The following is a 25689-nucleotide window of genomic DNA, read 5'->3' as shown; positions in this document are numbered from 1 at the left end:
CTGAAGTCACTCAGGAGCTCCTGTTTCCTAATGACAATACAGCAGTGGTTTATTTGAAGGCTGAGCCAACGTTGTATCAAAGCCAAATATGTCTGGCTTGGCACCACGAGCTCGCACCGGAGCCAAGCAGCTGGAGCAGACTGTACATGTATTTAAAGAGAACAAAAACAGAGAGACTCTTGAGTTATCTCCTCCAAGAGGTCAATCAGAGTGCCAGATTGCTGTGCCAGGTTTTGCATCAGGCTTTCTCTGGTCTATCCCTGTACACCTACAGGCCCAGCTCCCAGGCTGGGCTTGATTCCCCTCAAATTTCCCACCTCCTCCTGGCTTTCTTCTTGCTGTCTGCTAATTGCAGGAATTGCAGCCCTGCTGGTATTTTGCCCCTGCACTCAGCCTTTTTCTTCTTGGGGACAGGTCCAGTTCGTGGACCACAATGAAAAGCCCTCTAGGGTTTTCTGGATGGGTTTGTCTCTAAGCTGTGTCCACCTGAGCACAAGGGGGTAGGTAACCTTTGCCATCACACACAGAAGCAGCAATAAGTTTTTGGCTTTAGGATTCCAGTCATATTCTGTGAGTCAGGGACCTGCACTGGCCCCACTAAATGATGGCTTGTGGGGTAACTAATGGTTATTAAGGCTCTGGCTGCCCCAGCTGACTGCAGTGGGAGAGGCTGTGTTTGAATGAACATAAAAAGGATTGCTTTCATTCAGGGTGTTATTCATTACTAATTTAATCCCACTTCCTTGAAATAAGATGTGTTCACATGCTGGACAAGATGGATCCTTTTCCCCCCTGGGCTTCAGAAATGCTTCAGGTCTGTCTGAACCATGGACTGAGAATGAGTAGAGATCACATTGGCTCACGAGATATTATGAACTCAAGGTAGACCTTTTCTTGTCTAATTAAAAATTTTACCCGTGAAATTAAATCTGTGTGTGCTCATAGCTCACCACAAATGAGAAATCTGGAAACCCACTTTCAAAGCATTTTCCATTATGCAGTAGCAGGAGAGGTACCATGCTTTTCCATTAAACCGGTTTGTAAATAGTTTTCTTTCTCATCTTTATCACTAAACACAAAAATTTTAAGCTTAGGTCTATTTTTTGCTGGGGTGGGGTGGGATTTGTTTGCTTATTTGTGCTCCTATCCATTACTTTGAATTGGGGAAGTAAAACAGATAAACATACTTGACCTGCAAACAACTGCATGAATAAAGGGCAAAACCTTTCTACTGAAGTAAATCTGGGAGAGATCCTGGTGGCAAGATAAATGGTCACATCCAGTGGTCATTCATAATCTTGTTTCAGCATGTGAGTGCTGAAACTGCCCTTGATTTCATCCAAAATGTCTTGGGGAAGTGCTCAGCTGCTGACTCATTCCTTGCCCTGAGATCCCCAGGGAACTGAGGTGCAGCCCATTTAAAGGTAATTACCTCTGACCAGTTTCTGTGCTCTCTGGATTGCCTGTGAGATTCACAGCCCTTGAAATGAGAAATCTGAGACCTTTACATAAAATGTTTGTTCAAGACTCTTCATAAATGAGGAAATGTGATTGAATTGGAGCCTCAGTGAGGATGGGGAGATTTCAGTGGCACTGCATTATTTTGCATCAGATGAAGCCTTCACTCTGCTCTGCTGCTGGAAAGCTGATGCCCTTTAACCTGAGGGAGGATGGGTTTGGGGAGAACCTCATGGGGTTATCCCTGGTGTTTGTAAAGCCTGAGCTCTTGGAATGATCCTGTTTGCTTGGAATGATCCTTGGTTTGCTCTGGCACTTCTGTTCAAGCTGGGTCCTGTGATGGTTTGTGTCAGCTCAGGCTTTTTAACAAATTCCAGCAAATCTCTGTGGAGAGATCAGGCCCTGGGGCTGTGGCTGAACCCACATCTCTCACTGTGCTCCTCTTGAAGCAGGGTCTTGAGATTGTTACCTTGGAAGAAAAGTGGAAATGTCACCAGCCCCACAGTGCTTAGGAGGTGAAATACCCTTTCAAGGTTCCTTATTCTGGCATCAGGGGGCTTTTAATTATCACATAGATCTGCATGGGGAAATAGAGGAAGAATATATGTATAGTGGGTGTTGGGCCTATTATCTAAATATAGGTAGCATCGTGTGTATTATCTCTGTTTGTTTAGCCAAAGTAGGATGGGCATTAACATTCTGTTTCAGTCTTAATTAGTGGCTGATAAAAGCACAAGGTGATACTTAACAGTCTTGACAGTGTAATTCATCTAAAATTTCCTAATAATATGGTTGCAGCAGTCTTGGAAGGGCTAATTTAATGACTTTCACACGCTGAAGGTTTGGTACCCACAGTATCCAATATGTTGGTTGCTTAGGAGACAAAATTAAACAAAGCTGAATGCATTCATTTTCTCCTTTTTTACTGCACAGAGGATTAACTTATTGCAATATTTTTCTCTATTAAATGCCTAAGCTTTAGGTGTTTAAACAAATTAAAAAAACTCCATAAAAACAAACCCAACCTAACAATCCAGATCCCCTATTAAATCAGCAGATGGCTCCTAGAGCCAAATTAGGGACCTTTGATAGAACCATAAAAGCTCTGCTTTATACAGTGCACATGTTCAGAGTTGGCAGTGTTAAATGAGACCTCCATGCAATCTGCTCTGAGAAATAGCCTGACTGGCACTGACCCCTTCCTTTGTATAATTCAACACTGTGTCATCAATTGCAATTGCACAGACGTCTCTGCAATTTAGCAGACCTTGTAAGGACTGACTTTCCCAATATTTGTTTAAGATGAACTGTATAAACTTGTTATTAGTAGTGCCAGAGTAAGGGAGATAACAGTGTTTGCATTAGGCTACAGAAAACACGGCACCTGGGCAAGGTGCACCGAGCTTGTTCCCAGCAAATGTTCTTGTTTCAGGCTCTGCTGCTGATCCTGCTGAAGGCAAAAGTGAAGTTCCCAGCAGCATGTCAGGGCAAGACCATGCTTCTTCTATGCTGGGCAGAAACAAAACTTTGTTTAAATTAAATTTAATATTTTTTTTTAAAGTGTCTGAATTCACCTGAGCAATGCAGACAGCAGAATGAGGCTGCAGTGGGATCTGGCTGATCTCATCCCAGTTTTATGTCTGTACAGCCCTACTGATTTCACCCACAGACCCTGTCACTGCTCAGCCCCAGCTTCCCCACAGGTCTGTGCTCATCCTCTCCCCATATGCTCTGAAATGGGGGTGGGATCCCAGTGTCCACCCCAGGGCTCCAGGGAGGCCGTGGGCAGTGACCACTGCAGCTCAGAGCTCCAGCCTGGAATTATTTGCAGAGTTCCCAAACCATCTCTGACTTTCCAAACCTTAGTTCAAGGAAGGAGAGGAAACACTCCCATTATTAAAACCACATTGGTTGTTGCAGCTGATCTGAACAAAATGCCTGCTTTTTTTCTCCTGCACAGAAAGACTGGGGCAGGGAGGAGTGAGGAAAAGGCCCTGGAACAGCAAGGCTGATGGTAGCAAATAGATGGGCACTATTTCATTTTTCATTGAGTTTGTCTTTCCTTTCCTTGCTATCTCTTCCTCCCCACAGTACCTCTGCATTGATTTTTCACTCTGCCTGTTTATAAATGTTTATAAAGCATTTAGGGAGCCTAGGGAAAGAAAGGTCTCCAAGTACTTAGTGGAGGAAGAACTTAAACACTGGGCTGCTGTATTCCTGCTGCCACTGGGCAGTATTTCAAGCCAGCCAGAGCCCTGCTCTGGGGATGTGGTGCTGCTTGGTTGGAGATGGCTAAAGCAGGCAAAATCTTAGCTCAGCCTGCCTGCAGCCACTGCAGAGCATCCACTGGTGCTGAGAGCAGAAGGGCTTGGAACAACACTGTCATTTACAGCCTGAGCAAAACCAACACAGCATCAGATGATAAAGGAAACAAGCACACCTTATTCCCCATTTACTGTTTGCTTTGGGCAGTGAACTTTTTTTCACATGAAATATTAAATGACCTTCTTGTCTTCCCACCCTCTGAGTGAAGTCTTGATGAAATAGGAATGGAGATGTTATCAGGCCAATAAATGCATTTATTGATACTATGATGCTCCTCATTAGAGAAACAGATTGGGATTTTCATGTAACTCACAGGAAATATGCCAGAATTCATCTCCCAGGCCTCCCCATGTTTCTCATACTGCATTTGTGAAGGTGAAAATCTTTGTGAAGGTGAAGGCTCTGCCTGGCACAAGTGCAGGAGGTTTCACAAAGTGCTGGACGAGCTGGGTCATCTGTTGTGCATCAAACATTAGTGGCAGAATGAGCTTTTAGCATTGTTGAAAAGTAAAGCATTCACTGTTTCAAAAGAGCTGGGGAATGAGGGAAATAATGAAAAGTTATTTTTAAAATCTTATATCCCTGTTTCCCCCTTATCATCCTTAAACATATCAAACTGGCCATTTTGGAAACTACTGAGGTTTGGCTGATGCTCTGTTCCCACCTCTTTTCACACAGCTTCATCCAGTTCCTCCTTGACTGGCCCAACAGCTCATCAGGGGTTCCTGCCTCTCCTTTTTGTTTGATAGTGCTGCCCTGGCATGTGCCCCCCTGGACTCTCTGCTTATGGATTTTATTGGGCTGGGAATCAGGAAAACAACTGGATAGCTGTGTTGGAGTTGAGGGGAGTGAAGGGCTGTGAGTTTAAGTTCCTGCTGCTTCTCTAAGCCTGCTTGGAGTGTGCTCCCTTCCTGGAGATGCCAGAGCTGGGTGAGTTGTAATATGAGAAGCAAAGTGCCACCTCATGAGCTTTTTGAACCATAGCCAGTGTGGTTTTTTAGAGGGGTTGAGGTTGTCTTAACAAGGCAATGAAATCTACAGCAGTTTCCTTCTGTTGCTCTGTGTTGAATGCTCATTATTTTTTTACATGAGGGCTCACTTTTAGCAAAATGTTATTTGTCTAACTTCTGTTGATCCCTCTGCTTTCATGTTCTGAAGTTCCAGTCTTTAGGGCACTGTGTTTTTATTTACTGGATGCTGAAGGTGCCCAGATGATTACACTGTTCCAGCTGAGGGGTGACAGGAGAAGCACAACTTCTGAACCACAGTAGATGATTGCATGCCATGGATCTGCTTACAACTGTTCTGTGGAGGAAGCTGGCAGAGTTAGTGTCTTTTATAAAGCACTTTTCTCTTTTTTCTTCTAATGCTAAAATGTTTTGCATGAAGGTGTCTATTTCAAAGATGTTTTGACAGAAAACTTTGGAAAGGAGTGTTTGTTTTGACTCCTTTGTTTATTTTTTGAGCTGTTTGTTCAGTGTTTCAGTGAAGTGGTTACTTGTTTCTAAACAGAAGCTTTTTGAAATTTCTGTTCTGCAGAATGACTTGAGATTTTCAGGTTTTGTTCTAATTCAGAGTAGTGGCAACGTTGGTAGTGCCAGGGTACCCACCTAGGTAGGATAAGACATCGTTTTGTGTGAACTTGGTAATTGCTTCTGCTCTCATCTCTGTAGGTGTTCAGCTTGGGACTCTGTTGTGAGAATATGGGTGCTGGAATGCCTACAGAAAGGCTCCTCTGGCCTGAGAATTGCATGAGTTTGGTTATTTATGCAGGTAAGAGTTTCACCTGCAAAAGAACGAGGTCAACACCCAAAGGATTTTGACAGAGCAGTGCTGGGAGAGGAGAGGAGACAGCTGTGTGGGCATGGACTGAACCTGGGGTGGGTTACATTCAGTTCAGGGCATTCTCCTGTTTTCTGCTCTTTTCTCAGAGCAGCCAGCACTGTCAGTGTGCATAAGTCCCTCTTTTCATGACAGAAATACCAAATTTGGTGGGTGAGATTGGGAAAACCCTGCTGATACAGGGCAGAGAAGGAGCTGCTGTCCCAGGCCACCAACCCAGGGCGTTCAGGGCTCCTCAATGCCAGGATGTGGCTCCCTTTGAGATCCCAGGTGTTCCTCAGGCTTTCATATCTTTCCTGTATTTTGATAAACCAATAAAAATGGGAATTATTTTGATTTAGACAGTCCAAAACTTGAAAACAGCTAGACTTACACAGTCAATAAACCAAAACTGTCTCTTCAGCACTGCACTGACAAGGCTCAGAAGAAAGACACACAGAGAACCTCTCCACTAATATTAAACTGATTTGACCATTTTTATTCTATAAAGGAGGCTGGTTATGAGATTTAAAAAGACTCATATATCATGCTGCCTCATTAATTTTCCATTTGGGTTCAGCTGTCAGAGGATACCATATTAAACTGCTGCCTGGAGTAGTCTTCGGTGGCAGAGAAATGATGTTTGATACCCTTTGCATTTCACACAGTCTGTATAAAAGGTCTCCTTGATTTGCCATCCCTATTATTTTCTGTCAGAGAGCCCTGCACAGCCTCTCCAAAATAATATCACCTCTCCAAAACCCTGAAGGTCTATTTGTGGTTTCCATGGTGACAAAATGACCCATAATATTCTTTGACTACTTCAGTAAATGAAGGACACAACTGGGCCTTTGAAGAATAATAGATTTTTTCTGTTTCTTAAGAAAAGATGTACTTGTGAGCTCAAAGAGGGGAGGGGGAAAGGATGAAAAAGATATTAAGGGAAGAGATTTGCCTTGTAACTCAAAGGACTTGCTGCAAGTGTAGCAGACAGCACTTGTTGAAAAATAGACCTTGAGCCATCTGGTACCAAAACAGGAGTGGGATATAGCCCTTGTGATGACTGAGATGAAGGAGCTAGTGCTGTAACTCATTTTTACAATAGCTGTGCTGCTTAATTCCAAATTCTGTGACACGCAGGGCCAGGAGCTGCAGGTGCAAGTGTGTGTGTTTAAAACATTTTCTTCCAGGAACCGTCAAGCCCCTGCTCTGTGCTGTGTGGGAGGGAGGATGGGATTTTCCAGCAGAGCTGGCCTGGGGGACAAGTGGGTGGGAAGGAAGCAGAGAGGCTTTTCTCAGGGTGTCTGTAGAGTTTGTGGGAAAGCCAGGTTTGCAGTTGGAGCTCTGTTAATGACCTGGCCTCACAGCAGAGCCCGTGCTGGGGGTGCTGAGCAAAGGTGCTGAGCAGGGGTCGAGCTCCTGGAGCTGCTGCTGCTCTCTCCCACCGCTGTGGCACTGTCCAGGCTGCTTTGCCTGCACCCTCTCTGGGGTGGGAAACATCCCTTGCTGTGTGGTGAACCGTAAGGAAGGTGTCCCATGGCTGCTTGCACAAAAGCAGTAAGAGATCTGTAAACTTCCCAGTCCTGTGAGAGCGTTCACAGCTCTGGAAACAGGATTTTAAACAAACCCACGTCTTGCAGGTGAAGGAACTGAGACAGCAAGCAGGTACCTGAGCTCAGCAGAGCACTGCAGAACCTTTGTGGGTGTGCTGGGGAGGAGAATGCCAGGCTGATTGTTCCTGATAATGCTCTTTGCTTGGATGAGCTGTAATTCAGTTTTCTTTAGCAACATTCCCAGCCTGCCCAGTGATGCTGTCCATGACCATTGGCTGCTGGGCCAGGACTGGGGTGTTGGGTCTGGCTGGGTTACATTGGGTCAGACACGTGGAGAGAGGGTGTTCAAGTGCCCCAGAATAATAACTGAGATTCCTGGGCTGCAGGAGCAGGCACTTCCAGGTGCTCCAGGTTAGCCTGGGTAGGTAAAATCCAAAGAGCTGAATTATCTGAGTGCTGAGGGGGCTGCACTGCAAAGCAGAAATGTTCCCAGGAGCCTGTCAGTGATTCCTGCTTCTGGAGTTATATAGCTTTTCTTGTGTTTTCTTTTGGGTGTATTCTAGCACTTTACCTCCCAGTTCTGGAAGAAACAGGGAAGCAAAAAAGATGACTAAAACTTGAAATTTAATTCCAGAATGTCCTGGTGTTTTGCAGATGTCCCTGAGATGACTTTAACAGCTTTTCCCACCTCTGAGTATGCTAGTGCTGCAAGAGGGGACCAAAGTCTGGTGTAATGAGTTACTATTTATCCCATACTTTGGTGGATTTTTTTTTAGATTGGGGGTGTTTTTTGGCCTGAAAATAAATTAACAACATTAAAAAGCCCTAACCAAACAAAAACATTTGCATGACTGCTTAATACAGGAATGTAATTGAGGCAACTTAATATAAACAAAGGAAGAAATGAGGGCAAGATTAAGCCAATAACCAGTCTAAAACCACATTTACCACCAACCTTGAAAATCTGAGGCAAAATCTTGCCTGGTTCCTCTGTTCCTCACATGTGCATGCCTTTGGCAAGGATGATTAAAGTCTGTGCTGCTTCCCCTCTAATGTGAGCAAAGCCCTTCAGAGCCCTATTCTAGTTTCCTCTTAGCATGGTGTTTGGCTTCCTTTGGGACTGACCTTTTACTGCCCACAGCCCACCTCCATCCTGTTAGAGGGCCTGCAGAGAGTTACTAAGTTAAACATCATAAATCCCACTATAAATGATTACACAGAGCTTTTCACTAACAATCTTCTGTGGGGATATCAAGCTTGATAGAAGCATAAATCATTTAAAGAACATCTGCCTAATGAGGGGTAACCTGGAACTGCTTCCCTGAGCCTGAATGTACCAAGGGAAAAAAAATTGTAGGCAGTTGGCCTCTTTTAGCTGGTGTTTGCTGGATGCAGGGTGGTTTCTGGTGTCACAACTGCCTTTGCTGGCCACATGGGACTTGCCTGCATTCCCTGGCAGTGACATTTGCTTTGCCTGCAGCCCATGGCACCAAGAATGAGGGATGTAGGCTCAGCTTAGTGCTTGTTGCTGTAAAGAGAGACTGATAATGTGTCTAGACACAAAGTTCTACACAGGCAGATGGGTCAGAAGAGGAAATCCAAGCAGGTGGCTTAGAGACAACCTGAGCAAGGACATGCTGTGGAGTGGGAGCTCTGTTTTGTGAGATGGCAGCAGAACTGGGGAGGCTGAGAACAGATTTAGGAGGTGACTGGAGAATGCAGATGGACTCATCTTGCCAAGGCCTCGCTTGAAGCACCGTGGCAGGACACGTAACATCTGTGATGGAACGTGGGAGGGTGCTGAACACAGCTCATCACCAGTGCAATGGTTGGATTTGTCAGGCAAAGAACAAGCTGAATTTGAAGGAGGGAATCTAATAAAGTTAAGAATCAAATTATGACTAATAGATCAGGAAACTGGTAAATGCAAAGGGAGCATGATGCATTCCGTAGGATCCACCACGTGTGAATCAAGGCTAACAAATCTGTTTGCAGATAATCCTACAGGCAGAGAATAAACTTGGCACTGGAAAGGCTCTGTCTGTTCATTAGGTGTGATGGGAAGAATTTGAGTTTCCCATTGACAGTCACAGCTAAGCCAACCTGTGACTTTGACCATCTGAGAGACACCTGGCTGCCAAACTGATGATGAAAGGCCTAATGGGTGAGCACATGGAAGCTTTTCCATTTAAAATCACTGGATCATCAGGAAAGGTGTAAATAAACAGCAGCAGTAACCTTGGAATGCAATTGAATCACTCCTGCTGTGTAAATTTGACTGCCAGCTGCTCGTGGCAAGTCTTCATATCATGCTTTAAAGCTGCTGCAGCCCGATGATAGATTTAACAGACGTGACTAGCCAGGAGCAGGATCATTTTTTTCCAAACTAAAGTTCTTGTCACAGAGAAGTGGTCATGAGATTTCAGGAAATCCATTGCCTCTCTGCATAAATGAACTTGCTGGATGTGTGAGTTGTCCGTCACCTCACGGTGGGGTCACTGCTGGGTGTTACTGCTCCCTCTGACCTGCAGAGATGGTGCCTTGGATCTCACCACTGTGATTAGACCTGAGACAGGGGGGTCATGAATAGTTCAGTCTTCTCCTTGTGCTGTTGAGGATGAAGTCAATAGGAAGTAAATATTATTGACTGCTGTTTTCATTCAAAAATCAAGATTCATTGAGGTGAATCTGAGGTCAATAGAAGCTCTCAGGGGGAGGAGACCAATAAATCATGACACTGGATAAAACAATATTTGTAATGCAGCTAATTTTAGGTATTGAACATTATTTGATCTAGTGGGGTTTTTGGTAGTTTCTTTTATATATATATATATATATATATATATATATATATATAATTGTCGTGTTAACCAGATTGGTAGGTTGTACCATTTAAAAAGACTGGGTAGTCAAGTAGTAGGGGTAGTTAATCTTGGGTGACATACTTGCCTGGGTGGAGCTCTTTCTCTAGGTGAACCTTACCTGGGTGTAATTGAGTTCTCTTTATGAAACTGCTTTGTGGAGTGTGAGCATCTGCAAGTAGGTCACATGTACATGAGATAAGATTTATTTTGGGGAAGGAGGCACAAGCAGGGATGGAGGGGGAAGTGCTTGAAGTACAATCCTTGGCAAGTATATGAATCTGTTATAGCATCTTTTTAATTTAACTGAACCAGACAATGAGTTGGACAGTATTCTCACTAAAGATTTGACAATTTCTTTTGGAGAGAGTTTGTTTTTTTCGTACATGTGTGTACATTTTGACCAGTGTGGCAGCACCCTGTGGCTGGAAGCCGTGTACCTTCTCTCAGGCCAAAGCAGGGCAATTAGATTAGATTGTCAGCTGCTCTGAATAGCTGCTGCTCCACAGAAGTCAGTGGAGTAAAGCCAGGTTAGAGCAGCTGAGAATGTGGCCATCATTTTTCCTGAGTCACATTTCTAACCCTCGCAGTGCTCCCAGATTCCTGAGCAGGAGCCAGCCTCCGAGGAAGCTGCAGGGCAGGATTGTCAGGAGCATCCAGCCTTGGCCTAACTCCACTGGCTCTGCAGCAGAGGGCTGTTTGTTGTGCTCCTGCATCCAGCCCCAGTCTAATGGGTTGGATTCGATTTGGCTGCTGCTGGAATGCCGAGGAGCTGGTCGGCTCCAGCCCATGGAAATCTGCGAGGCTGGGCTGGTTTACAGATGCTGGGGATCAGGCCTGGAGTCAGCTGCTCGTTGTGCCCACAAAAGGAGAGTGAGCAGTGGCAGGGAAAGCCTTCTCCTCTGTGTCAGTGCCTTTCCTGCCCTACCTGGGGATGCTGTGGGGACCCCGGGATGGTCGAGAAGCAGCAAGTGCCAAAGGAGTGGCATTGCCTGCTGGCTGCTGTCCCCATGTCCTGGCAGCTGTTTCCATGGCCCTGCCACGTGCTGCCAGAGCTCTGGGGTGTGCACAGATCCATCCAAACTCAGTACCTGGTTTGCTATTAAAGAGCATTTCAGCCCTTCTGCAGATGGTCAGCTGCCCACTCTGCCTTGTGTCTGTAGCAGCGCAGGCTGCCTTTGTGGCTGTGAGACACACTCTCAAAATAATATATTGCACTTTCAGGAGTGCAGGTTCTGTTTCTTTTTGGCTTTTTTTTTCAGCCAGGGGTTGTTTAGGGTTTGGATTTGTTTTTGCCAGTCACTCAAAGGAGGAAGGGCAAACAAAGGCTGGCCTCCGGTTGGCTCTCGCTGAGGCGTTTGCTGCAGGATTGCCAAATCCAGCAGGGATTTCAGAGGAGGAAATAATTATCTGTGCACTCCTTCCTCAAATCTACCTCCTACTCCAGCATTAGAGAGCATCTAGGAGGAGCTGCCAGGGCAGCTGCTGTGCCAAGTACAGCATTCCCCAGTGGGGCCATCCTCCAGGAGCAAGCTCCAGCACCCGTGATGGAAATTAGGGCCAGAGATAAGGTGGCTCTGTGTGACTGGCACACCACTGTTCTTCCAGCTGGCTAAATGGCAGCTCCTCCCTCACCAGGCTGTGCATAACCCTTCCCTCTCACCCAAAGCATGACGTGGCTTTTACCTTTTATCTGTGTTTTTATCAGCTGGAGCTTGGAGAGCTGGAGGTGCCAGTGCAGCTTGGCCCCTGGCTCGGTGCCACCAGCTCTGTGTGGCACAGGGTGGCAGCCTGCCAGCCCCTGCTGGCCTCTTGCAGCCTGAAATCCCAGTGGGTAAATTCCAGCTACTTCAGTGGGAAAGGGAGCGGCTCCTCTGCGGCTGGGAAGGGCTGGCAATGTCTGGAAGCACCACCAGGCTCCAAAGAGTTTGTGGAAAAGTCAGCCTGCAGCAATGTGTGACGCACAAACCGGTTCTTGTGGTGCCTGGTGTGTGCAGCTGAAATCCCAGTCTGCTTTATCTGGGAGTGATACCCTGAAATGCTCTGCTTCCTGAGCTGACCTGAGGGCGTTTTGTGGGTCAAAGGTTGTATTAATTTACATTTTGTGAATTCCAGAATTTTCTATTCGCCTCATTACTATTTTCCAGTGTTTCAGATGAAGGGTTAATGCTTGATGAAGGCTTCAGAATAGCAAAAGATTTACCATTGTTTTTATGTTGCTTAATTCTGTATGAGCTGTAGTAATATTAAAAAACCCAACAAAAAACAACAGGGAAAGCCCTGAGACAAAAAGTACATTTAAGATGCTTTTTCTCTGCTGTAATTGCCAAGCCCTCTGACCTGGAGTTGGATCTTGGACTGAGTCAGATCTAGGACGTTGTTTCAGCAAATTTTTGCTAGGTGTGTTGTGTTCCTCTCTGCAGCAGTTTGGTTCATTTTAGGCTGTGACAGGTCCAGCCTTGTTCTGCCACTGTTTGAATCTGTGGGACATCTGCTGCAGGACCAGTGTGCTGGGACTGGGCCCTGCTCCAACTCAAGCAGGGTTCGGTAGACCTAGAAAAGGGCCAAGAGTATCCTCCTAGGAAAGAAACAACTGAAGAGACTGTGACCAAGGGCTGTAAAATCCCCAGTGAAACAAGAGGACTGAACAGGGAGTGACCATGCATTTACTCTTTTAGGATGTGATTTAAGTGGCATCAAATGGCAGGATTAAATGGCAGGCCCGAATTAAAAAGGACATTCTTCCTCACAGTGTGCTGACACTGCCACAAGGGTGGGAGGTGTTGAGTTTTTGTGTGTCAAAAAGCAGTTGGATGAATTGAAGGAAGAAATGTCCATTGAGAGCTATTAAATGTAAAAGCTTTCATCAGCTGTGGCCACAGCATGGGCTCACAGCACAGGCACACAGTTAACAGGTTCCAGCAAAAGGGGCTTTGGGGGTTGCTCTGATCACCTCAGCTAACTTCATGTATCTCTCAGACCCCTGAGAAATATTTCCAGCACTAACCTACATATTGTACCAGTGACCCACCACCCCTGCTCCCTTTGCTGCTTGCAGAAAGGTCAAAGATAATGATTAAAAATAAATAAATAACCCAGGAAAACCCCCACTGCTTCTCTCTCAGGTCGCTGAGGCTTGAAATAAATCATCTTTCTATTTCTGAAGGCACAGATGACTTAAGCCAAATTGCACTCGGAGCCATTATCCTCACACTTATTTATGCTGTCGTGTCTTGTGCTAACACTTTGTGAAATATTTATTTGCTCCTGGTCTCCCGCAGCTTAGCTCTGGATTCATGAGGCTCCCGTGTTATGTCTCTGTTCTGTGCAGCTGCATTCTGTCAAGGAAGGAGGAAATGAAGACTCCAATCTGTGTTTTACATTATAAAAATATATTGCACATCACCACAGGTAATTCCATTCGACAGGTGGATGTTCTGTTTGCACGTGTCAGGCACGTGGGTCGTGTTAGAGTAACTAAATGGATGTGTAGTCACCAACCCTTATTGTCTGATGAACAGCAATTCTTCTGTGTTTGCTTCCCAATCCTGCCCTTGTGCTTGCTCTGCAGGTCCCAGGTAACCTGCAGGAAGGATTTTGAGAGGAACAGGGCATATCCTAAAAACAACACATGATTTTAGTGGGTCAAGAGCTGAGGTAGTTACAACAGTAAGATTCTGTCTGTATGAAATGCTGTAAATACCTTTACCTCCTACTCTGTGGTCACAGTCAGCCCCGTAAGCATCTGAAATGGCTTCCCCAGGCAGAGTGCCAGCTTCCCTCAGCCTGCAGGGGAAATGGGCTGTGGCAGTGCTCTCTGCAGCTCCTCTGCAGGCCTGGCAGGGTGGGATCTGCCTGCTGGCCTTCCCTGCCCTGATCACCAGTGTGTCTGCTGCAGTCTCTGCAGGAGATGGACTGTGCTTGCTGTGGTGGCATCAGGGGAGCAGCTGATGTAAAGTTCTGAGGTGCAGCTCTGAGACTTGGCTGAGGCAGCAGAAATCTGGAGAGAAATTCTCCTGTTTCCAACTCCCAGTGAAAATCCAGGCTAGCAGTGGCTGGCTGTCACTTGTGTTGGATTGTCAATGATTAGTGCAGAATGTGCTAGCAATCCTCAGTCCAGCTATGGACAAGTTTATCCAGTCCGAGGACCACTGGCAGGGCTGGTCCTTTATCTGAGCAGAGCTGCCAAAAACTGAGCCAATACTGAGTGTAAAGTGCCTGCATCTTTAGGAATGGTGTCAAAATCATGTCAGGCTTGTGGCACACATTGTACCATGTTGATTTTGGTGCTGTAAAGTCAAACTCACCACTCTGATGTCGTCACGAGAAAACCTTTCGCAGTCTAAATCCAATTTTAGATAGATATATTTTTATATGTATATGTGGGGAGAAAGAGCTGCTAAGCTGCTGTTGTTGCTTCTTGGTGAATTACCCCGACAAGCTCCTTCTGGTGTTAGCTTTAAGTGACATTTGCTGTGTAAATGACACTGACATTCAAGCTGAGATGTTGGCTCGCTGGTTCCTCCCAGGGTGCCCTGGAGAAGAGCCTGCAGCAAAGAGCTGCTGCTGCCAGCAGGTGCTGCTGGGGCTGTCTGGGGAGGAGAGTGAGCCTTGTTCTCACTTCGGTGCTTTTTCCTTCCTTTTGTGTCTCCAGAAGGCCTGGGGACAGCGACTGCATTTCTGTGTCTGCACATGCAGTGACAGCCTGTGTGCAGCACAGCACCAGGAGCGTGCTGGCCTTATTTACCAAACACCTTTGGCCAAACATGGAGCCAGGGTCGATGGGTCGTGTTTAAACAATTGATCATCTGAGGAACAGAGCACAACCACCAAAAATTGCTGCCCAGTGTGCGTGCACTGATCCTCTAAGGGATCAGAATCTTGTCTTAGGGAATGCACAGCTTTGCTAGAAGACATTGGCATTTATTTATTTATTTTCAACCAGAGGACAAGCTTTAAAAGCTGCAAGCAGAGCTTTTCAAAGGACAAGTGGGAGTTAGTTGCCTAATTCACATTGACTTTCGGGGAGAAATGGCTGCTGAGCTGCTCTTTATGCCTTTCAGAAATCTCCCCTTGGTCCACATAATCTCTCTGTAACCTCTTTTTAATTAGCTTGTCTTTCTGGAAGAAGAGACCAAGAAGTCACGTTCAAAGATTATTGCTCTATCTAGCAGCTGCTGGAATAGCTCAGTTAATGCTGCAAAATCTTACTGCAGGTCCCAGAAGCATGTCTGGTCTGCCTCCCTGTTCTCATTTGACCAGGGGATGTAAACTGCCCACAAACTGTTCTCCAAACCCATTTCCAGCCCATGAAACTCAGTGCTGTAGCACCAGCTGGCCATTTATCCAGAGAGCCTGGCTTTGAATCTCTTGGCAGAGCAAAATATTTGAACGGGAGAGAAATGAAAGACCGGGGGTGCTTCAAAAAAATGAATGCCAAGAGCATCCTGCCAAGCAGGAGATAATGGTGCTACCTTCACTGTCCCAGGCTTTCCACCTGCAGTTCATGCCACAGCCTTGCTCCTGCTGTTTGGGATGAGGAGGAAAATGTCAGTCCTGCAGGCAGCATTTGAAGATGCAACCTTAAAGCTGCATAGAAAAAAAATCAAAGTCTTTTTAATGGCAAGTCAGGCTTCTCCAATGAGTTTGGGATGGGCGAAAGGAGAGGATTTTGAAGCTTCTTAATTTGTTTTTACATCTGTAATAACAAATTCAACTCAGAATTTGTATAATGAAATGTAAACATTGAAAGTGGGTGCCTGGTGAATTTGGATGCTGGAGGGAAAATATACAGTATTGTCATGAGGAGACAATTCCCTAAAGCAGATGGGGGAAAGAGGTCCCAGGGGCTGGGGGAGGCTGAGAAAAGAGGGACTGATGAAGTGGTGGTTGGGAAAAATCCTGAATATTGCACATTGCAGAGAAAAAGCTGATTTTTGTGTGCTGGAATTCTAAGATTAAGCTGGTGTAATTGCCAGCTTGGTCAGTCCATATAGCATCAAACCCTACAGTGGTTGACACTTGAAGCAGGGGGCTCTGGGAGGTGCAGTGGAGTTTGGTGCTGACACTAAAAGTAACCCCACTTGTCTGGGAAGCGTTTTAAGATCCTTAAACAGAAAGCACAGCTATAATGTGGGTCAACAAAAAATGTTACTTTTTAGTTCTTTTAGTATAAATATATTGAAGAGGAGGCTTGGCTCTGTCAATGACCACCCCAGAGACCCTTCAGCCTGAACTGGCTGCTGTCAGGCTGCTCTAAGGGGAAAATAAACTCCTACATCCTTGCTCTCAGCAAGTCCTTTAAAACATCACCACATCCTAAGCACATGAGCTAGAAAAACAGCTGCCTGCTCCACTCCTTCTCTGCCTGATGAGGTTAATAATAACTTTGAATGCATATGTACAGCATTAGCTTTCATGGTAACATGCATAATTCAAATCCCCTAAAGAACAGTAGAGCTTTGAGGAAGCAAACTTCCTTAATGTACTGGGCAAGGATCCAGCTTTTACCAGCTGTTGAGGGTTGATGTACAATTTTTGGTTAAGTGAATAATTTATCACGGATATTATCTGTAGTGTATCACATCCCGACAGTTTGTAGGCCTGTGCATATGGCTCTTGAGATGCCACAACACTGCCATATGCTTCATGGCCCATTACCACTCACTCCCTTAAGATGTTTTCCCCTGTGTTAAGCACGTTAGAACTGCAGTGGGACCACTGGCTCGGTGCAAATGCTGGCTGGGTTTCTCCCCACCAGCCTCCCTGTATTTAAAAAAAAAAAAATTAAAAAGGAAAGGAGAACTGTTCAGACTCTCCCCAGCCTTGTCATTTTAAATAAGCTGCCTGCTGCTTCATGATACAGATGTGGATTATAAATTCTGCAGAACACCTGTCCTGAACTCATCCCCAGCTACCCCTGGTAACACGGTAGTGTTGTGTTGTTACAAATCTATTTATTGTAGCTCCAGTCGACTGTCTGCATAAATCAAGGCTGCTTTAATCAGGCAGTGAGGCTGCTCTGCCCCTCGTACTCACAGCACCAAAACAGAGCTAGGATGTGCTGGCAGCCTCCGAGTGAGGTATGGAACGCAGCTGCTGAGCTGTAATTATAGCTGGGTGTCCATCATGAGGATGGCTGCAGCTTCTTCAGCTACAGAATGTGCTGGTTCTGACTTCATGTCCAGAGAAACATCTTTGTTCAGTTCATCTTGAACTCCTGTGTGGTGCTACTGCTCAGTGGCCACCAGGCTCCCCATGGCTGTAACTTGCAATAAATGAAATAATCCCTACAAGAGTTATTCACTTCTGAATGTGCCTCAGGAGAATAAGGGCTAGAATGGGATCTTTCATGGATGTGGGATGGATTATTTCAAATTCAATGTCACACATGGTTTTCCTTCAATAAAAAAAACCTGCTCTCTTTCCAAACAAATTTCATTTTTAGATGTGCTTATTTCCCTGTGGTTGTTTCCCGGTGTAAAGATTGTGCTCAGCTTCCTCTTACGAGTCTGTTGCTTGTGCAAGTTGCTCTTTTTTCCTCTTTCCTGACTAGATTAGAATTTTTGTTTTCAGTATTTTTCCTTTCTTGGTGAGAGTATTGGCCTTTAGGTCATCACTGCCACGTGTCAGACATGAGAGATACTGTGGGAAGTGGAACAGGAGCTGGGTGTTGTGATGGCCAGCACAGATGTGATGTGTTTCAGGTGACAGGAGCACATCTGCTCTTTTGCAGGTACCCTCTGGCAAAGGGAACCCTCCTCCCTCTGCACATCAGTGGGAGGAAGGCAGCCTATCCCAAGCCCTTGGATATTGCAGTCTGTTCAGGGAGAATCAGGGAGGGCTGTGGTCAGTGAGCTCCTGCCTGGCTGCAGAAAGGCAGGAGGGAGCCAGAGGAGCCGCTGTCAGCTGGAGGAGCTGGCACTTGCGACAGCTCTGTGCCCCTCTCCCTGAGAGAGCTGAATGCAGGTAAAGGGCAAAGTGAGGGGCTGGGTTAACCCTGCCAGGATGGAAACCTGTGCTTCACTGAGATCTGGGAATGCCAGAGCTGCTGGGATGAGGGGAGGCTGTGCCTTGTGCAGCAGGGACCTTTCCTGGCTGGGATCAGCTCGGAGGGCACGTCGCTGCCTAAGTGCACTTGCTGCTAGCAAGGGAGTGCTTAGCCAGTGTTTTGATTAATCAACCTTGAGAAAGGGTCAGATTGATTTACTCAAGCATCTAAGTAACCTTCACAGCAAAAAATATAAACCCCTGTGTGTTATGGGGCTGTCTGTAGCCCTGGCCTTGGAATAATCATGTCTGGAGTCTTGAGCTTTTAGAGCACCAAAACACTTCTTGTTTGTGAATGCACACCAGGTCTGTCATGCTGGTCACTATGGCCATGTGTAAGTGCCTTTTCTGGAGAGTCCTGGTGCTGGCAATCTGAAAAGTCTTTTCTCAAATTCCCTTTGTTCCTGGTGTCCTGTCCTGGTCTGCTTGTTGTGCTCAGTTCCCTCTGCAATCCTGCTCCTCTCTTACCCTGCTGCTCAATGCCTTCCAGTTCCACCCCTCATGTTGTTCCCCTTTCACAAGTGGAAATTGTAATTATTTTAAAATGTGGTTAAAACGTTGTCTCCATCAGAGTTTCCTTAAATAACAAGACCTTTGGAAATATAATTTCATTTACACCTCTAGCTTTGGCAAATAGGAGATGACCAAAAAACCCCTGCAAATAAATAGAGCCTCCCTGCAATAAAGCACTGCTTTCCTCTCATGTTTTTAGAGGGATTAAACAATGCTGAGGATGAGATCAATATTTAAACAAGAAGTTCTTGAAGCCTGTGTTCCTTTTGAGAAGATCATATACTGGGCTGAATTACGAGCAGACCAGTTTCTGTCTCATACTGGAGGAATTTGGCATGTGTCTTCTCTCGTAAACATTAAGCCAAATATATTCCTGTGGCACTATCATATTAAATTAAGATGTAAAATCATGGCAAGGTCTTCATTCTTTGTGGCAATTGGCATAACAACTAGAGGCAAAAATAAGACCCAAACAGTTGTTTCAACTGAAAGACCAAGAATGACATCTAGTGGCACCATGTGAGACTTCTGGGATAATCTTATGTGAGAATAGTTGAATGCATAGTGAGGGTTTTCCTTGGCTGTCCTTATGCTAGAAATCCAATTCCCGATTTTCAGTCACTGTCACCAACCCACTTAAAATAATACTGCAAGCTGAATGCTTTCTTCAGGTTTGTTTTGCTGTTGCTGGTTTTGGGGATGATGACTTCAGAATAACTGAGGCTGTGATAAGCTCAGAAACACTTTCTGCTGTGTGGCTGAGTGAATGCCTGTACACCACAAAGATAAACTAATACTTGAAGTTGTTTCTTTGAGTCGAAGTGAGGGTAAAGACATGGGATTTCCAGCACCAAATGAGAGCAGGAGTAATGGGACACAGATGAGCTCTTACACAGAGGAAAGGGAAGAAAAGTGCCTTCTCTGACTGCATTCATAGATTTAAACTTTAAAAGGTGACACTTCAAGTAAAGCATTTTTTGAAGGCATCAGTGCATCATTTTAGGTCATGAGAGTCAATTGCTTGGCAAAAGGTAGAACTCAGAGGATGGAGAGTTCTGGTCTTCTCTGTATGCAGTGGAGAATTGAATGCTCTGACAGCAAGACAGAGTGTCTGACCTTTCTGCATCTTTAAATTCCACAGGATCTGATGAGGATTGCAGCACATACTCATCAGAGCAAACTTGATGGTCCCAGTGTGGCACAGTTAGTCTTGGCTGATTAATTTGTGTTGTGCATGTCTGCTTTGGAATTAAGACTCCACCTTTTTCTGTGCTGTTCCAGTGGTAAATGTAGCTCTGTCCTCTGCTGGGAATGGAGACTTTGCAGTCTCATTAGGAGCTGATTTCACTCCCTCTCCTAGAAACAGAAAATGGATTTTAGCTGCTTGCTTTAAACTCGGAGCACATACCTGGCTGTAACGCCACAGAATGAGGTAAATAGTTGCTGCATAAATGCTCTGGTTCCTTTTATTAAGAGAGAGTTTAAATTGACACAAGTGGAGCCCTTTTATCTTTTTACCCAGCAGGCAGCAAATGAAGTGGGTTAATATCTCTGGAGGAGGGGAAAACTTGCTGAGGACATAAAACTGAAAGAGGGGCTGTGAGAACAATGAGAAGAGTGGGAATGTGGAAGAAAAATCCCACAACTCAAAACTAGGCAAAGGTCTTGACAGCAGAGGCTCCACTTTAAAACAGGAACTTGATGCAGCACATCAGAGACTGAGAAGTGTTGTAACTCCCTTAGGGCACTCCCAGTCCTAGCTGTGTCCTCATCCAGGCTCTGCCACTGACAGGGATTACAAAAGGACAAAATATAAAACTGTAGTAAAAATTCATTACTTTGCTAATGCTTCTCTCAGCTAGGATGGGAGGCAGCTCCACTGCTCAGCATCCTCTGGAAGAAAGGTCCAATGCTTGGTAACCTAAGGGCAGGGCCTGGTGACAATATTGCCTTAGGAAGAGGGCTGGAGAAAAGCTGATGGTGATGAACAAACAGAGTGACATCTGGATGCAGACCTAAACACTGTGATTCAGGAGTATTTGCAACCTTTGGTGGTTTTAGTGTTTTCTCCCAGAAGAGAATTTAGTGATGGATTAGTGTCATTAAAAGTTCCTTGCTCTGGCTTTATTAGGAAGGTTTACTTTGAAGAAGGCAGTAGTACTAATATGTGATCTCTTAAGGTTGGTGCACTGTGGCAGCTTTAATTAGAAAAAAAACTCCAGATACGTGTGCCAATGATTTTCCTGCCTGAACCCTTCACCCTTATTCAAAATGAGTCTTTCTATTGATTGCCAAAAAGAAACATCTGAGACTTGGTAGGTGAGGATGTGGTAGACACAATTCTGTTCCGAAAATCTGTCACTGATTGTCTGAAGTCCAGAAGGAGCTGCTGTCTGTCTTGAGCGGTGATGCAGGGGCTGAGGAGCCGGGTGACCCTCGTGTGGCTCTGGCCAGGCACTCAGAGCTGGCTTTCCAGGGAATGTGGTCAGATCCCAGCAGTGTGTCCCAAGGCAGAGTTTGTGGGAGCTCTCTCTGCAGTGCCCACTAGATGACGGTGCTGTCCCACAGACTCTGTGCTGGGAATCAGCTCCTCCATGGCTAATTTCATTACACCCACCGTGGAGACAGCCAGCCTCTGCTGAAGGACAAGCAAAAATCATCACCTTCACCCGCCTTGCTTTAAAAACAAAGGTTCTTGCTTTGTTTTTATTTTCCCCTCTGGGCTGAGAGGCAGTTTTCACATCAAACGTTGAACAATTCAGTTCATTCATTCTGTTTAATTTAGGATATTATGCCTACATCACTTAAGAGAAATGAGACTAACAAAGTTGTGCCACCAGTGCTGAGGGTGTGTTTTGGATGCCTTCACTGAGTTTCATGATTGGTGATTATACCAAGTGTTTGAACCATAAAAACTTGTTTGGAGTAACATGCAATGCTCTCTGCATATACAGACATTTTGTATATATATTTCTGTCTTCTATCATAATTTGATGGTTAATATGAGCCAAGGTATCCCTTGTTCATTATTGCTTGTCAGCAACTCATTGCAACAAGGATTGTTTTTTTTTTGTTTTGGTTTGTATTTTCTCCACTTGGGTACTTGTGTCACTGGGAACAATCTCCTAAAGGCTCTCACCATTTTGTAGCAGTGTTGTATCTTCCCTCACCAGCATCACTGTCCTTATGGCCAGGATGCCCTCACTGTGGCTGGAAAAACAATAGTCCAGAGGAAGACTCTTGCTGAGCTTGAGACCTCTAAATCCCCTGTCAGTGCTGCAGGGCTCTGGATGCGTTAATTCAATTTACAGCCACGATAAGGCAGCAGAAAGAAGGCTGTAAAGTAATCTTTGTATAAATGAGACTTTGCAGAGACTGCAGAAATTTGGCAGGGTTTGCTCAAGAGACTCTTGTTTTGTTTTTTTTTAGTCATTAGTATTAATCAGGAAGAGAGTGCTGCATTTCATAGCTTGGTGTTTCCTCTCCGTGATGCCCTCACCACCAGGCTGGAGAGAACACTGATTAACATGGAATGATGAAATGGAAGCTGGAGCAGAACAGTCCTTCCAGGGTATCTGCTGGCAGGACTTGCCCTCAGCGCCAGCCAGATGGAGTGAGTGGATATCACAGCCCAGGCTCATAAACAAGCCCAGCTCCATCTGGCTGGGAGATGGATTTCATTCCCAGTGATGTAATTCTCACACCAAGCTCCCTCGCTGTGATCCAGCTTTCCCCCCCGTGTCCCTGGCTGCTGAGTGCAGGGCTCTGCTGTGCCACTGGAGAGCTCAGTGCTGGCCCTGCTCCTCCTGCAGGGAGCTCACATCCTCACAGCTGCTGTGCCCTGGAACCCACCTGCACCAAGAGTCCTCAAATGAGGAAAAGTACAATAGTTAATGCTGGAAGATGTTGAAGTTCAAGTGAACCAAGTTAAAGGAGATTGACCCCAATCTATATGATCAGAGTGGGCAGTGGGAATGAGCCTGGGGTTAGGGTTTGCACAATTACTGCTTTCCAGCAGTATTGCCATCACTCTAAAGGCATGATTTCCATTCAGAGATGGAAAACTCAATTTTTTCAGTACAGTTGATCCTGGCTATGTTGGCTTTAGGCCTTATATTCACATCTCTTATTTCATACAACCTTTTGTTTATTTTTCTTTAATATATTTTTTTTACCCTCTCCACCATTAAATATTTACCTCTTTTTCAGCTGAGAGCACAATTTGGCCATGCTAGAACTCATGTCAAATTTCTAAATTGCCACTAGTGAAACAGCTCTGGCATTAAAACAAAATGCCTTGCATCTGTTTGTGGCTATCTGTAGTCCTTTAATTATCTGGCTAACATATTGCATGGGAGAGAGCTTGCCCAGGGCAAGGTTAAAGATTATTTGGTGCTCTGTCTTTAAACAACAAATTCCAAAAAGGAGAGCCCAAAATGCCCTTTTGTGACCTCAGCTTCTCAGCTCATACACCAGATGCATCTATTTGTACTCAGAGTGCCCTGGTCTAACTCAGCATACATCTAATGAAATGCTACATAAATTATTTAAGATTGATTTTAATTAAAGCCAGACCTCTGACAAGGCAAAAATCATACATATTGCGGTAGCTGGATGGAAGGCACCTGAGGATTCACTGGTGTTCTGCTCAACACCTCTTAGCTCAACTCAGCCCCCAGCTGCATCATCCTGTGAAAACAAAATGTGAGAAAATTCTGGTTAATTTTGCTTTGAAGCTCATTCATGTTTCTTCTGAAGTCAACAGGAGCTGTGTCCCTGCTGTCAGGTGCTCGTGGCTTTCTGCCTTCCCTGCAGCAGCTGCTGTGATCTGGCTGGAGCAGGGCCCTTTGCTTCCCACTGCATTCAGCAGTGTGGAGTTGGCAGAGGTGAAAGATCACAGGACACCCACACAGGCTTCTCTTGCAGTGCTCCCCTGTGCTGGCAGCGTTTCTACAACTCTTTGGACCTCTGTGAAGTTCCCAAGGCAGCCAGAGGAACAGGAGCAGGTCTAGGGCTGTGTCTGTGCACCAAGGGAGCAGCTCCTCACCCACTGCTGGCAGTTCCCTTCCCCTTGTAGCAGGGAGTGTGTTCCCACAGTGACCTGACAGAATCAATCACTGTGTTTGAAGGAGTAATATATATATTTATATAACACAGGGAAAAGCATTTCAGTTCAAAGCTTGGCATAAATAATACATCAGGTTTCCTGCCTAAGCTGTGGTTTACCATCATGCTGAGACACAAATGTAAGAGGGGGGGGAAAACCTATTATACAGAGCTCAGCAGGCTTCCATCTTGTTACTTATAGATAAACTGAGGGTAGGTTGCCTCTCTGTTCACATTATGAGGTGATTAGCATGTTGTTTAACATCAATTATGCATGTTCCATGTTTACAGGCATGTTAAATTATGCAAGCTGTAGTCTTTAGACTTTTTATTTAATTTGTTGGGGGGGAGGGAAAGAAAAAGAACAGCAAAACAAACCTTTTAGTTTGATGGCCTTCCCTCTCTTTCCTACTTCACACCCTGGTTTTTACATCTGAGCAATGTCAGTGAGAGAAATGCTCCCCCATCACTCTCTGTCATCCCCCAGCTCTTGGGGACACGTGGCCTGGCACAGGGGCTGTGGCAGTGGCAGAAGATCTTTGGAAAATGTGTCTTGTAGCAAAGAAAAGATACTTGGGCTGCAAGTTCTTTCTCTGCTTTACAGTAAGCTTAAAAGAAAACTTAAATATGAGTGTTGGTGGATGCAGAAATTCTCAATTAAGAACACTTGCCTTGAATGCCAGGCACAGGATCTTGCCCTTTGTAGGGCAGGTAAGTTCTTTGTTTTGAAGCATGGAATGCTTGAACTTTAATAGGGTCCCAAGCACTCGAGCCCTGTGCTGTGTTTAATGACAGTTTCAGTACTCTGGAGTACTTTTCTACAGGTACTCACTGAAAAGTGTCTTCCCTGACACTTCAACCTGACTCTGCTTCGACTGGTGAAGTGGGCACCCGACCCTTCCTCCAAGGACATGGGTGCTTTTGAGCTGTAATGTCTGTTTCCCTGATGATTAAATTACATTTGCTGGTCATTCTGGTGTTTTATCTGCAGGGAGGGGAATGCTCACTTTCTAGAAAAACAGGCTGGACTGCAAACTCTCAGAGGAAATGGATTTTCTTTTCAGTTCTTTACTCCAACTGAGAGAGGCTTTCAACTTGTGGAAAGACAAGTTTGGAAAGAGCTGGGGGTGGGGGTAAATGCAGTGTCTGAAAGAATCCATTCTCCATGGCTTCCCACAGCGATAAAGCACAAAATACTTCCCTGCACAACTTTAAGGCTTGAAATAAAAACCACAAGCTACAGCTATGGTGTGCTGTAAGAAAAGAGCAGGAGGGCCTGAAGGCATGCTGGAGGTCATAGGTCCCTGCAACAACAGCAGCTTAGTGAGGTGAAATTCCCAGCTGAGGACCGAAGAAGAGAAACACATCCTCTGTTATGAAAAATCACTGAAGGGCAGGAAAAGACACAAAATCTGGTGAGGTGTTTTAAGCCTTGGCTTGCCTGCAGAATGAATCAGCTGGGAATGAACCCTGCATCGTGATGTTGGGGTGCTCGTGGGTGATGGCTCTGTGAAATGAGAGCTTTATGTACCCTCTTTTTAAACCCTAGCCAGAAATGTGACAGGAACAGTGCTGTGAGGATGTGATGGGATGCTTACAGCCACAGAGCCCCGCCTGTGGGACCAGTAGTTCGAGCAGAAAATACCTGGCTGCTACTGTTTTCAGCTATCCTGAGTCCCCAGAGCCATCCCAGGAACATTAAAATAAGCTGTGGGTTTGCATCCTGTGCTTTTTGCAATAACAAAGCAGCTCTTGCAACCTGATTGTGCTCCTGAGGCTTTGTGCAGTCACTGAGCTGCTGCCCACACCTGCACAGCAGGGCTGGTTTCAACCCCTGACAACAGGGACGTGGCAATCTGAGGCTCTTTGTTAGTGCTATGGACTCTTATTAATTCTTTTTCTTTTCAAAATGGTGGAGAATCCATTTTATTCAGGGACAAACCCAGTTAGGACTGACCTTTATTAAATTGTGTCAGATGCAGAGCCCCAAGGTACTGATACCA

The 25689-nt window shown here is 45.3% G+C and overlaps 2 protein-coding genes across 2 annotated transcripts in view; both read left to right on the top strand.

Annotated features, from left to right (window-relative positions):
- The window catches only part of GALNT9 (polypeptide N-acetylgalactosaminyltransferase 9), a 410584-nt gene that overhangs the window by 155450 nt on the left and 229445 nt on the right, over positions 1-25689 (top strand). The window lies entirely within an intron of this gene.
- Positions 1-25689, top strand: part of LOC147649896 (uncharacterized) — a 159322-nt gene that overhangs the window by 104255 nt on the left and 29378 nt on the right. The window contains exons 6-7 of the mRNA XM_086855459.1: positions 4533-4713; positions 5457-5556. Of these exons, the coding sequence (XP_086711585.1) occupies positions 4533-4670 (138 nt within the window). The 3' untranslated portion in view covers positions 4671-4713; positions 5457-5556. The remainder of the gene's footprint in view (positions 1-4532; positions 4714-5456; positions 5557-25689) is intronic.

The sequence above is a fragment of the Cyanistes caeruleus genome, chromosome 18 (assembly GCF_971803275.1).
Source record: "Cyanistes caeruleus chromosome 18, bCyaCae1.hap1.1, whole genome shotgun sequence".
NCBI classification, from domain to species: Eukaryota; Metazoa; Chordata; class Aves; order Passeriformes; family Paridae; genus Cyanistes; species Cyanistes caeruleus.
Note: the sequence above shows the minus strand (reverse complement) of the source record. Positions and strands in the feature narration are given on the sequence as shown.